We start from the raw sequence: 16,397 nt of genomic DNA on the forward strand, positions 1-16,397 counted from the left end.
CATGGATGGCTATGGGATAACAACAAAAATTACTGATGAATGGCCAAACAGGATTCATGTAGCCGATCCCACATGTAGAGTTGAGTTACTTGAATAGAATGGTAAAGAGGTTGAAAGTCTAAGCGATGGAGCTTGACTACGAGGGGGGAGGAACTAACAGTTTTTGGGAGCCAACTTGGGAAGTTCCCATCCAACTTTTTAGCATTGGAGTCATTCTATGGAAGACCAGTCCAGCAAGGAATTAAAGTAGCTCAAACTGTGGTAGAAACTTCAGTAGTTGTATGAGTCTTTTCTGTCAATTTGGTTGCATACTCAGCTCTGCATGATCAGTTTAGTGTTTCTCTATTCATTAATAAACACACTAGACCGCTAAAAACTCTTTGATCCCTCCTGTAACTTAGGCAAACCTCTTGTTTGCATTTATTCTTCTTTCCTTTTTAGCCAACTGGTAAACTTCAACTGAACCCTAACTTTCTCTAACTTGCACAACTCTTCATAGCGTGTTCTAATATTCTGCATGGGGTTCTTAAACATAAAACCTCTCATTCCAAGATCAAATCATTCCTATTTGTTTTTCAGTTAAGCATCTATATCCTCATCACTAGTCTTGTACAAAATTAACAAAATAAATAAATAAAAATAAAAAATAACACCAGTTTTGTCAAAACCCTTATTTTCCATCTAATTTTACTCTCTTATCTTTTTTACCTCATAAAGCACATTGATACTTGTGGAAATTCTCCACCTAACTTCCATTCTTCCCCGTCGATTTCGGAGTTGCAGCTCACAGCTCTGCTCTTGCTGTGGATAAATGGCAGAAGGCGGAGTCAACAACCCAAGGTGGATTGCTGTTGATTTTTTTTTTTTTTTTTTTGTTGAATAAGAAATTCATTACCAAGAGGGTAGAAAGGGGGGGAATATACAAGCCCCGAAGGGGAAAATACAAGACTCAAAGGGGAAGCAAACCAAAACCATACAAACAAAACTGCAAAACGCCTAAGTAAAGGGGGTGGGGTAAAGAAGGGAAGGGAGTAGACCCCAATTCCTTGGGGAATCTCTTACAGGGCGATAGTGATAGGGAGATAAGGCCAGCTTAGAGCTAATACCAAAAATGGCATTCCAAATCTAGTCACAGGACCTTGAGTTGGAAGTCCATCTATGAAGATTACGCACTATCCATAAGTGGCTGATGGAAGCACCGAAGGCAAGCTTCCCCGCAATATCAGAAATAGAGTTACCTGAAAAAGTCATGTCAACCCAAATCTATTCTCTTTGAAGGAGAGGCCTTCTTCTGGTGGGCCAGCACTTGGAGAGGAATGAGGACCCTTTTTCCAAACCGAGGAGAAGAAAGGGAAATTAAGAAAAATGATCTGCATTTTTTATTTCATTCCAACAGAGGCATCAAGCAGGGGAGGCTTGGATGTGGCGATAAACGAGTAAGGATTGGGTGGGGAGGCAGTTGGAGAGGGCTCTCTAGACAGTGAAGAAGTGATGAGGAATGTGACCAGCAAAACAAGATAATCTTGTGCCAATGGACGGAGGGACCTCTAGAACGGATCAGATACCAAGCAAAGGAGTTAAATCTACAGGAGGAAGAATGGGACCAAATGACTCTATCAACACCAACACAAGAGGGGGGAGGGAGGACCAAAGGCAAGAAAGGGTCAAAGGGGTCGAGGGAGGGGACCAAGAACCACTGGAGATGTTGGAGGCCATAGGGAGATCTCTGGCCAGATCGGAAGAGTAAACCGATCTGGCTCCTAGAACCGAGAAGAGGACCTTAGAGGGATGCCAGTTGTCTAACCAGAGGAAGGTAAAGGAACCGAGACGATGGAAGTATAAATGGCCCGAATGGCGATGGGTCTGATATTGAGGAGCTGATGCCAAACCTAGGAGGAATTGGAGGAGGGGCAAGAAATCCATAAGGAGTTTTTTTCTAAAGGATAGAGGAATAGGCCCAAGAAACCCAAACGATATTCTGTTCGGAGGCAAGCTTCCAGATGAGCTTCAGGAGGCCTACACAGTTAGCATCTTTGGATCCTACGCAAACCTAGGCCGCCTTCCTGCTTGGGGAGGCAAATAGAGGCCCAACAGATGAGGTGAAGGAATCTAAGGGTATCAAAACTTTTCCAAAGGAACACATCAGAGATTCAACTGCCTTGATGATGGGCAGCTGGAAAATACCAGTCCCATATGGGTAACAAGATTGGAGCACGGACCTAATGAGCTTTAGGCAGCCAGCATAGGAAAGATGTTTGCCTTTCCAAAGTTGGAGTCTTTTCCTGATGTGATCCAACATAGGGGAGCAGTAGTAAGTTGTTGAAATGTCATCTTTTAATATTTAGTATTTTCTACAGTCTTCTGCCATTAGTCAATGACTAACACCATCCAAAAGACAAAATTATTTACTGCCATAGTTTTACTCACCTTCAACCCTAAGCAATTTCATCACCATTATCCAGTCTTTGACCATGAACCAAGCCAGTGTCATAATTGCCATTAAAGCCCACTGATGGTCATGCGCAGATGTGTCAAACGCAAGCTGCATTTTTAGCTTCTTGGTTTTTCCCCAGTGCTCAACCTCACTCGGGACATGCCTTTGTGTGCTTGAGCCAAGGCACAAGTGAAGGCCTTTTTAGGTTAATCTGTGTTTTTTTTTTTTTTCTAACTTCATTCATGTCCTAAACATTTTTGTAATGTTATTTACTTTTCATGAGGGAACATCAATTGAAATATATATTCTCAATGATAGTGTATAACATAGTTTTTAAGGCGGTAAGGCGACGAAGGTGTTTAAGGGTCTTTCGGAGTGCCTTAGCGATAAGGCGGGCATAAAGCGTCGCCTTATTGACTAAAGCGTTCCTGTGTAATTTTTTTATAAAACCAATCTATTTGGCTCAAATCTTAGTTGAATCCTATTACTCATATGTTAAATAAATATTAAAGGTTCATATGCATACCAATGTAAGATATTCATCAAGAAAACAAATCAATAAAGTGAATAAACTAAGTTCATCTTCATCAATCATCATAACATATTAATATATAATATAAATACATAATTATGAAACAAAATTATAAATATAAAGAAAAAAAGACAAAAAATACAAGTATTTATTATACTTACCTCTATAATGCCAAAATGAGTGACTAAGCCCTAAGGTCATCCACTATATTTCTACTCCTGTCAAAGAAGAATAAAGCTCACCGTTGCCGGAGCAAAATGGTCGCCTAGACAAGTGGTTCTTCCTTGTTCCTTGATTCCTTCTCAAAGCCATTTCTTAAAACCCTTGACAAAATCCAAACCCTATTTGTGAATCATGTTTTTGTTTTGTTTGTTTTGATTATTTTTGGTGGAGTAAAGCTGATCCCATACATCTCAAGTGTTAACAAAATCATACACCTACCAACAAAAAATCTATATTTGAAATCTTCATCAAGTAATTTTAAAATGTGTTTAAAAAAAAAAAAAAAAACCATAAGACGGCACTTCACGTAAGGCGGAGCACTGCCTTACCATCTCTAGACCGCATCAGTGCCAAGGCGCTAGAAAGGCGTCGCCTTAGCAGCGCCTTAAAAACTATGGTGTATAATAGTATAATTTGGTTCTTCGTTTTGTTGTTGTTAAAGCTCTAGGGGCAATTATATCCTATCGGGCTCAGTACTTCTTTACTTGTTGTAATAAGTAGGTTAGAGGTATTTTGGTCCCCTAACTTACCACCCTATTTGGACTTATATATATATATGCGGTGTCGCAGGCTGCCTCCCACACACAATTTGGCAGCCTCTCTTCTTCTCCTTTTCTCCTTCTTTCTCTTTCTCTTTGTCTCTTGGTTTGATTATAGATTCTGGTTTGCAACAATTGCCAATCCATATAACCCTAAAAGTCACTAAGTGACAGAAATTAGGTAGTTTCCAGCATAAGAAAGAGAAGAAAATGGTTTTCAAAGACCGACTATGACATCACAGCCAGACAGCCACTTAGCTGTCATTATAGGCCACGGTTAATGTTCATGTGTAGAATCTTTTTAAGTTTCTTTTCTGGTTTTGTTATTAGTTGTCTAGTTAAGCTCGATTAGGTTACTATAAATTCAGTCCTGTTTTGAGTAAGTTTTCCTTTCCTTGTTAGTCCATGATGGGTCTTGGTCTCTCTCATATCAATCTTGTTTGGGTTTCCCAGTCAGACTGGAAGAAGGATAAAATGTATCCGGTCAGATCAAGGAAAGGAATTTACATGGGGAGAATCTTCAGCATACTGCAACAACCATGGCATCAGGACTCGACACTCAGCAGCCAAAACACCTCGACAAAATGGTGTGGTGGAAAGAAGTTCAAGTATGGCAAGGATGATGCTGACTAACAGAAAGGTTGCAAACAAGTTCTGGAAAGAAGCAATCCATGCTACAGTTTATATACAGAAAAGATGCATGTTGAGACCCCATGGGACCAAGACACCTTAAGAGCTGTTGTTTGGCAGAAAGGCTAAAATCAAGTACTTCAAAGTGTCTGGCAGCAGGTGCATCATCAAGAATAACGAGCAAAATCTTAGCAAATTTGAAAACAGAGCAGATGAAAGGATCTTCCTAGGCTATTCTTCCAAGAGTACAAGAGACATGGGAATACAGTTGAAAGCTCAGATGACAGGGTTGATGAGAAGAGGACTACTTCTACAACTAGTGATGCAAATTTCCCCCTTTATGAAGAGTTTGTAAAAGAAGATGAAGCCAATGAATCAATCAAACAATAAACAGTTGAGAATGACGAACAGGAGCATGATGGTGAGACAGGTGATGAAAACTTACCTAGGCAGGGTAAATGGCAGAAGAATCATCCATAACAGCAGATCATTAGAGATCCAAAGGCAAGTGTTCAAACTAGAAGGATGAAGTCTAACCCCAATTCACTTCTATCACAAGTTGAACACAAGTCAATTATTGAAGCAAGTAGAGATGAAAATTAGGTGAAAGCTATAAATGAAGAGCTGGATCAAATAGAGAAGAATGAAACATGGGATTTAGTTCCAAGGCCAGCAGACAACAATATGATAGGAACTAAGTGGGTCTTTAGATACAAGTTGAATGAAGATGGAAAGGTTGTCAGCAACAATGCAAGACTAGTGTGCAAAAGATATGCTCAGCTAGAAGGCATTAATTTTGATGAGAGGTCTGCACCAGTAGCCAGAATTGAGACAATTTGCATGTTCTTGGCATTGGTAGTGTACAAAGTTTTCAAGGTTTATCAGATGGATATGAAGTTGAAAATCTTGAACGGTAACCTTGAGGAAGAGGTCTATATAGAACAACCTGATGGTTTTCAGTTGGGATATGATCATTGTTGAGACTGAGTCACGAGTTGGCGATTTGTCCCAACCATGATTTATATAATTACTTTCCTTTTTAGGTTATATTGTTTCCTAGTTAGGGTTAATTTCTATTTTCCTAATTAGATTAGGTTTTCTTCTTCTATTCTCTTGTTGTACAAGGAACTAGTTACCTTATTAGATTGTAACACATTGGCTAATATATATTCATAGTAAGGGGGACTCGGTAGTCTTACCCTCTTCTTTTCTGGGTAGTCCTACCCTCTTCTCTTCTTATCCCTGTCTCTCTCTCTCTCCTCTATCTCTTATATTAGTCACTGGTTACATCCTGGTTTGTTACAATCATGATATGGTATGCAAATTGAAGAAGCTCTATATGGTTAAAAATAGGAACTAAGGGCATGGTATTCAAGGCTAGATACATATCTACAGAGACTGGGATTTAGGAAAAGGAATGGTGGATATCAATCTCTATGTGATGACTGATGGTGTATACGTTGATGACATTATTTTTGGAAGTCACCATGTTGAGTCATGCAGACAGTTTGCAGAAAGGATGAAAAGTGAATTGGAAATGTCCATGTTTGTGAGCTAACATATTTTCTTGGTTTACAAGTGAACCCAATGGAAAATGGCATATTTATTTCCCAAGTGAAGTATGTCAGAAGATGTTGGAGAGGTTTATGATGGATAGCATGCCAGTGAGCACGCCTATGACCATGGGATCCAAACTCAGTAAAGAGAATGAATCACCATCAGTGGATCTGACACTCTATAGATCAATGATTGGGAGTCTGTTATATCTGATGGCTTCAAGACCAAATATTCTCCAAGCGGCTTGTATTGTTGCAAGGTTTCAATCTTGTCCCAAAGAGACTCAACACAATAGAAGTGAAGAGGATTTCTCCATAACTTAAGGGTACAATAAACTATGTTTTATATCCAAGACATGAGAGCGCATTCTTACAGCATTCTCAGAGGCTGACTGGGCTGGCAGTGTTGATGATAGGAAGAGTACAAGCAGATGATAGGAAGAGTACAAGCAGTGGAGCTTTTCATCTAGGGAAAAGTATTGTAGCTTGGCATAGCAAGAAGCAAGAGTCAGTGTCGTTGTCTACAACAGAGGCAGAATATATAACAGCAATGGCCAATTATACTCAGGTGCTATAGATGAAATGACAGATAGCAGATTTTAGCATTCAGAGTGATGAGCTGGTTTCAATATTGTGTGCCAATATGAGTGCCATCAACATTTCAAAGAATCCAGTCATGACATCGAGGAAGCACATCGATATCAGGTATCATTTGTTGAAGGAGAAAGTAGCAACAAATGAAGTTAGAGTTTGTTCTTAGTTCAGAACAGGTAACTAATATTTTCACCAAGGCACTACCCAGAGATAGCTTTGAGCAGCTCAGAGGCAAGCCTGGGGTAGTCAATCCTCCAGAGCAGTCGATGGCATGTGAATAGGGGGAGCTCAGTGTAATTACTTGTCAATGGCAGTATTATGCCTCATTTTGAAGCCCTTTGTGATTGTTCTCAAAGGGGGTGATGAGCCACATCATTGGCAATCTTCAACGATTTGTAGAGACGTTAGATTTAGGGGGAGTTGTGTGGCTTTGTTCATAGTGATATTCTTGGTGTCAGTGATGTGTTGAGAAGTTGCCAACAATTCCAAAGGGGGAGATTTGTTGGGCATATGAGGCAAAAATTGTTGAGCAGCAGCAGTTAGTGTTAGAATCGTGATAGCAAGCATGATTGAAGAGTTGTCATTGTTTGCAACATCTTGTTCTTGTGAGAACAAACACATAATCACAAATGTGAGTTTGGAGAGCTTGTACGATGAGGTGGATAGAGAGTGGAAAGGATCAAGTTGAAAAATGACCTAGACAGTGTAGGTAAAACAATTTCAGAACACTGGTTTTTGCACTAACATCAACTTACTGTAATTTTTTAGCTGTTTTAGAGGCCGACTCTATTGAAGCTCAAATCACAAATATTGTAGCCCTTCAAGTCCTCTTTCCATTGACTTTGGAATCAGGTAAATTGGAATTTGTACGAGGGAGATATGAGTTGAGCGTTATCTGTCGCGCAGAATTTCTAGAATTCCTGTTTTGCATATGGCATGTCTTTAAGGCCATTTTTTCAAGTCCTCTTTCAGGTGGAACAAGTAGTCATTCCAATATCAGATGAGGGAGATAAGACTATTTTCCCATCAGTGTGCAAAGCAATAGAAGGCCAAACGGGAAAGATGTTGGAAATCTAGAAATCCCAACAGTAGTGCGAGATGAGCTTCCAGCAGTAATGATGAGTTGGCAAGTTGTTAGAAGAATTCAAAATGTTGGAAGATAAGAAATATCAGCAGTAGAGTGAGTGGAAGTGGAGTTTTCGTCCAGCAATATGAGGTTCTAAGTGTTAGAAAATTCTCATCATATTTTCAGTTTCCTAACATCATACGTATGTGAAAATTCTGGGTAGTTGAACTAGAAACTTCCCACTCCTATATTGGTTTCTTGTTTCCCAAGTCTGAAGAATTTTGAATTTCAAGAGGAAAAATATCAAACATATATAAGGGATTTTATTTAGGAGTCTCATGTGTGGAACAAGAAGCAAGTAAAAAAAAAAAAAAAGGAAGGAACAATAATCTTTGGCTGCCGTGATTCTTTTTTAAGTTGTTCCTATATACTTTTATGGTGATCTCAAAAGAGGTGATAGCCACCTCTAGCAGAGGAGAGAAGAGAAGAGAGGGAGATGTTATGATGATTGTTTGATGCCCGTGTCTCTTAGCGAAGTTCAGTAAGAACTGGTTTTCAACGTCTATTGCTGCACAACGGTGAATCAGTAAGGAGAACTCGTCTGCATGTTCTTCCGGTTGTGGTTACCTCAAGGAAGGTAACACGACATCTCCCAAACCCATTTTTCATATTGCTCTAGGATTGTTGATTGCTGAATTTCCTAGTTCACTGATGTAGGGCTGGGTTTGTAATCCTGGTTATAATTGTAATCTCTATCAAGTGGTTGCTTGTTAGTTTGTTTGGTTGTAGCCCTTTGGGTTTCTGGTGAGTGCAAGAACCATTGTAACAGGAGTCGGTGCACCTAGGTTGTTGTAGCGACTGAAATTGTAGTAGCGTGTTGAGAAATATATGAAGCCCTGATTTGGGGCATTGCTCGGTGGACGTAGGCACTCTTGTCGAACCACATAAAGACTTTGTGATGTGGCTGTACTTGCTTATTGTGTTGTATATTGGGAATGTGTTTGTTGCAGAATGGGTGTGCACACTTAGTAGACCTTACTGTGTTTGAGGTGGGGTGTTGCATACGATCATATGCTTGTGATTGGTAAAAAGGTCAGCACCAACCAATCTGTTCGTCAGCAAATTGAGAAAGGGCCATAGTAAAGAAGATTTTTAGTCATTGATTCCCTCCCCCCCCCCCCCCCCCCCCCCTTTTGTTTTTCTCAGTGACAAACTGGGACTATCATATCCCAATTGGCATGTTGAGTTAATCTTCGTTATTATTTTTTTCCTTATTTTGAATTTGTGCAGAGTGTGAAATTGTCAAATGCTAGCTTTCTGGCATGCATTGCAGATTCTAGGGGTAATTCTGTTCTTCCAAATCTGTCCTTTTCATTCAACTTTTATATCTAGCAAACTATTTAGACTTTGTTCTATTTAGAACCAGTGACCTTGGGGCCTGTACCCTCTAAATCTCCCCACCAGGCAATCAAAAATCCTATCCCCAGCTAAATTCCCATATAAACATATTATGATTTTAGTTTTTAAAGATAATGCGGCATTCTTCAATTTTTCAATCAAGTATTATTAGTATGAAAAGGAAAAATAAAGTCTAGGATACCATCACTACAAGTGTAAGCTCCATACTTGCATAATGCATTACAGCAAGGAGTGTCCAGATTACACATCCACATAAATGTTCTTCATACATTTGAAATTTCTTGACACAGTTTCCATGATAACATCCTTCAATTATTTTTTTTGGAAGGTAATTCTGAATGGTTTCAAAATTGTGCACTGAAACAGATAGGCAAAATAATGCACTCCAGTAACAGCAACAAAACAGCTGAAAAAAATCAAAAGCTACATGAGGGGGAAAAACAACAAACTTTTGACACTCTTTAACTACATGTTGACAAATTAAATGTTACAAAATGAGGAAAAAGTATGCATGTAACAAGATATTTGATGTAGATACGCACCCATGAAGCGATCCATACCCATCTGGGTATCCAGCGAGAGATGAACTGAATCCATATTGAGTCCTTAGCCTAGTAGGATTTTAGTAGTTTATTTTATTTCGGAGACTAATATCTTTAGTTTATTTTATTCTATTTATTTTTGAGAAGTTGCATACATAGGACATAGTTAGAGTTGGTTTAGGATTTCTTTCCATGTTAGAGTTTTTCAATTTCCTATTTATATGCTTGTAATCGATTGAGAAAGACAGATGGAAAAGATGAATTGAGTTTGAGTATTTGTGGAGCCAGCGGGCATCAATATTTTGTGATTTAATTCTTTAACACAAATAGCAATATCCTAATTATACCAGTATCACCTTGCTGATCAAGATTTTAAGTGTCGAATCATCCAATCCAGATTGGGATCGGCCTACACCTATCTGATACCTCACAGTATCAGCCAAAGATTGGGCAGAATTCGGGCCAGATCAGGATTGACGCAGCCCATTTCAACTGGGGGGGGCGGGGGTGAAGGAGTATCATACTGCTAACCAAGCAGCAATCTTATAAGTGGAATTCACTGAAACAACAAAGTAGATATGCCATATCGACGGGAAAAATAAAATGTGGATGAGTAAGCTTACCTTTATAGTAACATAAATAAGTACTGGAAGGAATTCATCAGCACCAGGAGGATTCTCATTTGAAGCAATAGAAGCATTTAGCAACAAATTGGTGATGACCTTACAGCAATTGAGAATACAAACAAGTTTGTCCCTTGGAGCCTTGTACATATTAATCTTTTGGAGTTCTTTCTGCGCAAGCTGTGAAAAACAGAATGATGGAACTTCATGAGGGTGGCTAAATATTCACTTAATGGAAAGTCTTATATATATAAAAGAAGCCTGAAAGGCAGCGTGGCCCCTGCTGCCAGACAGAGGGGGGGCGAAATGACTGCCCCTCCCCTCATGAAAGGTAGAAATCTCACTCCTGTTGATGCTTCCACACATGCTTCTATTGGATCCTGCGCTGCCTTTCAGGGACCCTCTCCCATGATATCTATATATCTATATAACTATATATATATATATATATATATAGAGAGAGAGAGAGAGAGAGAGGATATAAGGACAATTCACAATTCAAAATACTGATATACTTTCATATTCCTCTTAGAAATTTTGAAGATCCAATCAAGATAAGAGAAGAAATAATAAACCCAAGAAAACATGGAGAAGTAAAAAAGTACATGATTTTAGAAATTTCACCACAGAACTTCATCAGAATTTGAATTCTTGCTGTTAAAGAATGGACCCTTTGTACAGTGGAGGTACAAAGGGCACATGTGGGGATCAGTGGCATCACTTAGATGCCTCCCTCCAGTCCCATGTTTTCTTCCTTGCCTATTAGTATTAGGAGATATTGATTTGTGTGATGCCACCCTCCAGTCCCATGTTTTCTTCCTTGCCTATTAGTATTAGGAGATATTGATTTGTTTCCTATTTTACTTTGCTACCTAGTTACAATAGTTTCCTAATTGCTTGTAATGTTTTTAGTCATAAATAAGAAAGGCAAGGGAGACTGCTGGTTCACAATCTCGGTTCTCTTCTTTTCTTCTTTGCATATTGTTACACTTGCTAAGTAACAACTAAAAACTACACTCAACTATCTGAAATTTGGATAATATCATTATTATCGGCTATCGTATTGGAAGGGTGATTCTTAAGAGATATGGTTACCAGAGAGACACAAGATACACTAAAGATATGTATTAAACATTTCAGAAACATATAGATATGCTTAGAATACATGCAAAATATATTTTTTTTGAAGCATAATACACCTTAAATGAACATTACTTAGGTTCGACCATACGACGTTAGATAGTTGGACCCAATATCCACCATGTGGCAGATCAGTGAGAGCCCTGGGTTTATGTCAAACATATTTAATTCTAAAGAAGACATATTCTGACATTTGTTATTTGTTTATGTGCAACACTTTGGTACATTGAGATGCATGGAATCACATAAACGTCAGTAAAAAAAAGGGTGTTGAAGCCGATCGAAACACCACAGTCCCACTCCCACACCCTTCCTCTGTGAAAGACCAAGACAATGTATTCCTCTGTGAGAGCTGCGAGCCGGCAATTACGATCTCACCAGCAGTGACCCAACTGGTGCTATGGTAGCGGCGGCTATGGCCGATGCTGCTGCTAACCACGTGTTAACAAACAAATTCGCGTAGAATGCTCGAGTGATCTAACTAATCACACAAACCCTTTATTTATAATAAGCAAAAGAGTCATAAAAGAACTACAAGTTATACCCCAATTACAACTATAACCCCCATCCAGCCGCCCCACTCTAAATAGGGTCGGTGGAAGGGAGAAAGTACCCCAGTGCCCATGCAGTACATTTAAATATATATTCTAACACTCCCCCTCAAGTTGGTGCATAGATATCACACATTCCCAACTTGACTAAAAAAGTGAAACACCTTCCTGACTAACCCTTTAGTGAACACATCAGCTAACTAATCACCAAACTTCACAAAGGGATTACAAATTAAACTAGCACCCAACTTTTCTTTGATGAAGTGTCTGTCAATCTCCACATGTTTGGTACGAGAGTCATGTTGTACTGGATTATGAGCAATAGGCATTGTTATCACAATAGAGCATCACAGGAAGACAAACAGGTACACCAATATCATCTAACAGTGTGCGTAACCACAACTCACAAATCCCTTGTGCTATAGCACAGAACTTTGCTTTAGCACTGGACTTAGCCACCACATTTTGCTTCTTGCTATGCCAGATGACAAGATTCCCACCCACAAAGGTACAATAACCTAAGATGGACTTTCTGTCAGGTGAACCAGCTCAATCAGCATCTGTATAGGCTTCAACTCTGAAATAATCCTGAGGAGATAAAAGGAACCCTTTTCCTAAAGCAATTTTCAAGTACTTCAAGATACGTGTAACTACCTCCATATGGGAAGAATAAGGATCAAGCATAAACTGACTTACCAAGCTAACCACCACAGCAATATCCGACCATGTGTGGGAGTTGATAACGGCCTTTGTCCACAAGTTCACCCTCCGTTTCCTTAAGCTGAGTATTAGCTTCCATGGGAGTATTAGAAAGATGAAAGCCCAACAATCTAGTTTCAGATAACAGATCAAGGATGCACTTCCTCTGAGAAAGAAAGATACCTTTAGAAGACTGAGCAACTTCAATCCCAAGAAAGTACCTTAGTTTTCCAAGATCTTTTATCTCAAACTCTTGACCAAGAAAGCTCTTAAGATGACCAATCTCAACACTGTCATTTACTGTTACCACAATATCATCCACATAGACAATGAGCATAGTAACTCTATCACCAGACCTCTTAATGAACAATGTGTGGCAGCATTGCTCTGCCTGTAACCCACAGAGACCATTGCCTTGTGAAACCTTCCAAATCATGCCCAAGGTGATTGTTTTAACACATAACGAGCACATTTCAACTTGCAGACCTTGCCTTGAGTTCCCTTACTAGGGAATCCTAGTGGAATATCCATGTACACTTCCTCATCGAGCTCTCCATGAAGGAAAGCATTCTTAATGTCAAGTTGTTGGAGATCCCAGCATAGATTTATAGCAAATGAGAGTAAAACTCGCACAGAAGTCAACTTAGCAACCGGTGCAAACAACTCCTTGTAGTCGATTTCATATGTCTTGAGTGAATCCTTTAGTCACCAGCCTCACTTTGTACTTGTCCACTAAGCCATCCAATTTTTGCTTTACCACAAACACCCATTTACACTTGACTGGTCTCTTTCCAGGAGGAAGAGTCACAAGTTCCCATGTATCATTCTTAGGGCTCCATCTCTTCCACCATTGTTGTCTTCCATTTTCCATCTGCAAACGCTTCCTGGCAATTCCGGGTAACACGAACAAAAGAAAGAGCGGACACAAATGCACAATAGGAGGGAGAAAAGAAATCATAAGAGAACATGAGATATGGGGTGTTGAGTACAAGTCATAACACCTTTCCAAAGAACAATAGGTTGGTCAGAAGAAGTTATACTGACGACTTGTTAGGCTCTGGATCTAGAGCTGGCGAAGGGATGTGTAAAGGTGTTATAGTAGTGGTGGTGGTTTGAAGTTGCATGTTTCTGATGTGGCCCCTACAATACACTTAAAGAGTGGAATTATCGATCTGCCTATGAAATTCTTCAATATTACATTGGATAGGAGTCATCTCCCCCTAAGCTGGAATAGTGATCTGTCTCCCCCTGAGCTGGAACATCAATTTTCGTCCCCTCACTCTCTTCAGAGGAGGATGGTAGATACATTAGTGGATCAAGTAGATTTGGCAGATCCAGAGTCACCTCTTCACTATCACTACTTGACTATACTTGAAGAGGCGGCAAGTATTAACCAACAAACTCATGAAACACAACATCAATGGTGACTATAGTACACCAAGTAGGAGGATGGTAACATTTGTATCCTTTCTGTGTAGGGGAATAACCTAGAAACATACACTTGATGCTAAGAGGTTTCAAGTTCCCTAGTGAGTGATGATCTTGAGCATAGCAAACACACCCAAATATTTTGGGAGGAAATAAGAAAGATAAATCCCCTTTTAGAACATCAACAGGAGTCCAGGAATCAAGGACTCAAGTTGGCATGTGGTTGATCAAGTAGGTAGCAGTGAGGACAGCATCACTCCAATACTAAGATGGGACCTGTCTGGAAAAAATCATTAAGCGGGCAATGTCTAGTAAATGCCGGTTCTTAAGTTCAGCTACTCCATTCTAAGTTGGAGTACCAATGCAGCTAGTCTAATGTATAATCCAATAGTCAGAAGGGTACTTTTGAAACTGACCCACCTGTAGAACCCTCCTGTTCGAATGAGGAAGAAGATTCACCATACTATCCATAACCACTAAGATTCACCATACTGTCCATAACCACTACCATGTTGGCATATCCAAATGAACCGGTGCTCTCGAAGGATGGTCCACCGGCATACACACCATACTGCCCCGGATACCATAATGCGATGCAGCTGATCCGGCGCTCTCAAAGCCACTATCACCATGATGTACTTGACTAGGGCTCGAGTCAATGAATTTTGATGCACGCCAATGCCCAAATCCTCCACCTTGTCCCAACCTCATGGATTCTATTATGGCAGACAAACTAGATATATCCATGCTTTGGCCCATCCCAGCTACCTCATCATAAGGCCCGAACCTTTTGCATGGTCCTCAACTATAGCCTCTCTGTTGTCGAGAACCATAATGTTCATCTTACGTGGCATGTGTGAACTCAGTCTCCCCTATGAATCTGACTGGAGATGGTTGTGGAACCATGTCACTTTGCATGGCAGCTAATCTATCCTCTTAAGCTCGCATGGCAGCTAATGTATCACCGTCATCATACCCACCATCCCCATCACCACCACCACCACCACCATCATCATCACATCACCTTGTGTCTGGTCAGGGGACCGAGTGGAATCCAATGAAGGGGACCGATACTCTTCTTCAATTCCAGCACTAGGGTGGGACTCAAATGGAAGTGGTGACTCAGCGTTAATTCTCCCCTCTTCTGACATATATTCTTCCACATCAACACCCATTCCTGAAGCAATTTGATTGCTAGGCCGACCACCAGTTCATCTAAAGTGGCTCACCTCGATCTCTAACCCACTCATAAAGGGGATCTTCATCATCTAACTCAAATTGGAAGATATTGGCAAGCTTGATTGGGGTAGTATCATTCTCCATGCCAAGGCGTATATGCTTTTCTTTCAATCTCATATTATAGTGCACATAGACCTAGCCCGACAACCATGCAACACCCAATCTGTTCCATCTCTTGGAGTGTATGAGGTTGAAAGTACTCCAATTGCGGTCACACGCAGTGGTGGAACATGTCTGAGATAACACGTTAATTGCTACTTTGAACAAGTTGGGTGAGTCTCTTCCATATTGCACCCACCATTCAACTGCATAAAACAATGAGAGACTATTAGGGGGGGCTTCTATGATGGTGCATGGATGAATATGAAAGAAAAGAATAAGGTCATTGGACCAACAAGCAACAATGCTATCTCGACCTGCAACAGCTGCAGCGCGGCCAAAACTCCTAGTTCCATCCCTAAAGGCTTTCATTTGTACGTCGATAATAATGTTGGCAACTTAATATTCATATCCTAGGTTAACAATTGCATCAATTAATAACTTCAACACTCACCTCCGTGTTGATGATATTCTGTGCGGTTGGGTTTGACTCAATCTTCTCCACCACGGTGTGAACTGCATCTATGAGATCAATTCTCAAGCCAAGCCTATGCTTGTATTGATACTTAGGGGTTAGGTAATAAGCTGAAAATACATAAGGTGAATATTGGGTAAGAAAAAGTATATGTTAGTATTAACAAGTTCAAGTAAGATGAATAAAGTAAAACTAACCAGCCTTATGTAGAGGATGCGTGAGCTACCTCTCCCAACGGTCCTTGATTATGGCAAGGAACTTCTTGTTACCCTTTCAGTACACCGCTTCCACCTCCATCTTCATCATTTCAATGGCTGCTCATATGATTGGTAAGGTGGGTTTCTTCTGTGAGTCAACCAACTTCAAGACGCTCACAATCGGATCTAATATCTTCACCACTTTCTTGAGATCCTTCTATAATTTTTCACTAGAAATAGTGGCCTGGGCTGTTTTTCCTCCCTGAGAGTTAGATCCAACCCAATTAAACCACTCCTCAAAAGCAAACATGGATCTCAATCCAGACTTCTTCGTCTCAAAGCTCTTCAAGGCAATATAGTTCATCGCGAACCTTGTCGATCCTGGCCTCACCAAGTCCCCACCACATTTTGT

General features: G+C 40.1%; 1 protein-coding gene across 3 annotated transcripts in view; it reads right to left on the reverse strand.

The window, feature by feature from the left end:
• The window catches only part of LOC122070905 (vacuolar protein sorting-associated protein 9A-like), a 36,799-nt gene that overhangs the window by 2,324 nt on the left and 18,078 nt on the right, over positions 1–16,397 (reverse strand). For all 3 annotated transcript variants that reach the window (XM_042635148.1, XM_042635158.1, XM_042635140.1), the window contains exon 4: positions 10,158–10,337. In XM_042635148.1, the coding sequence (XP_042491082.1) occupies positions 10,158–10,337 (180 nt within the window). The remainder of the gene's footprint in view (positions 1–10,157; positions 10,338–16,397) is intronic.

This window comes from Macadamia integrifolia, chromosome 2, assembly GCF_013358625.1.
Source record: "Macadamia integrifolia cultivar HAES 741 chromosome 2, SCU_Mint_v3, whole genome shotgun sequence".
NCBI lineage: Eukaryota > Viridiplantae > Streptophyta > Magnoliopsida > Proteales > Proteaceae > Macadamia > Macadamia integrifolia.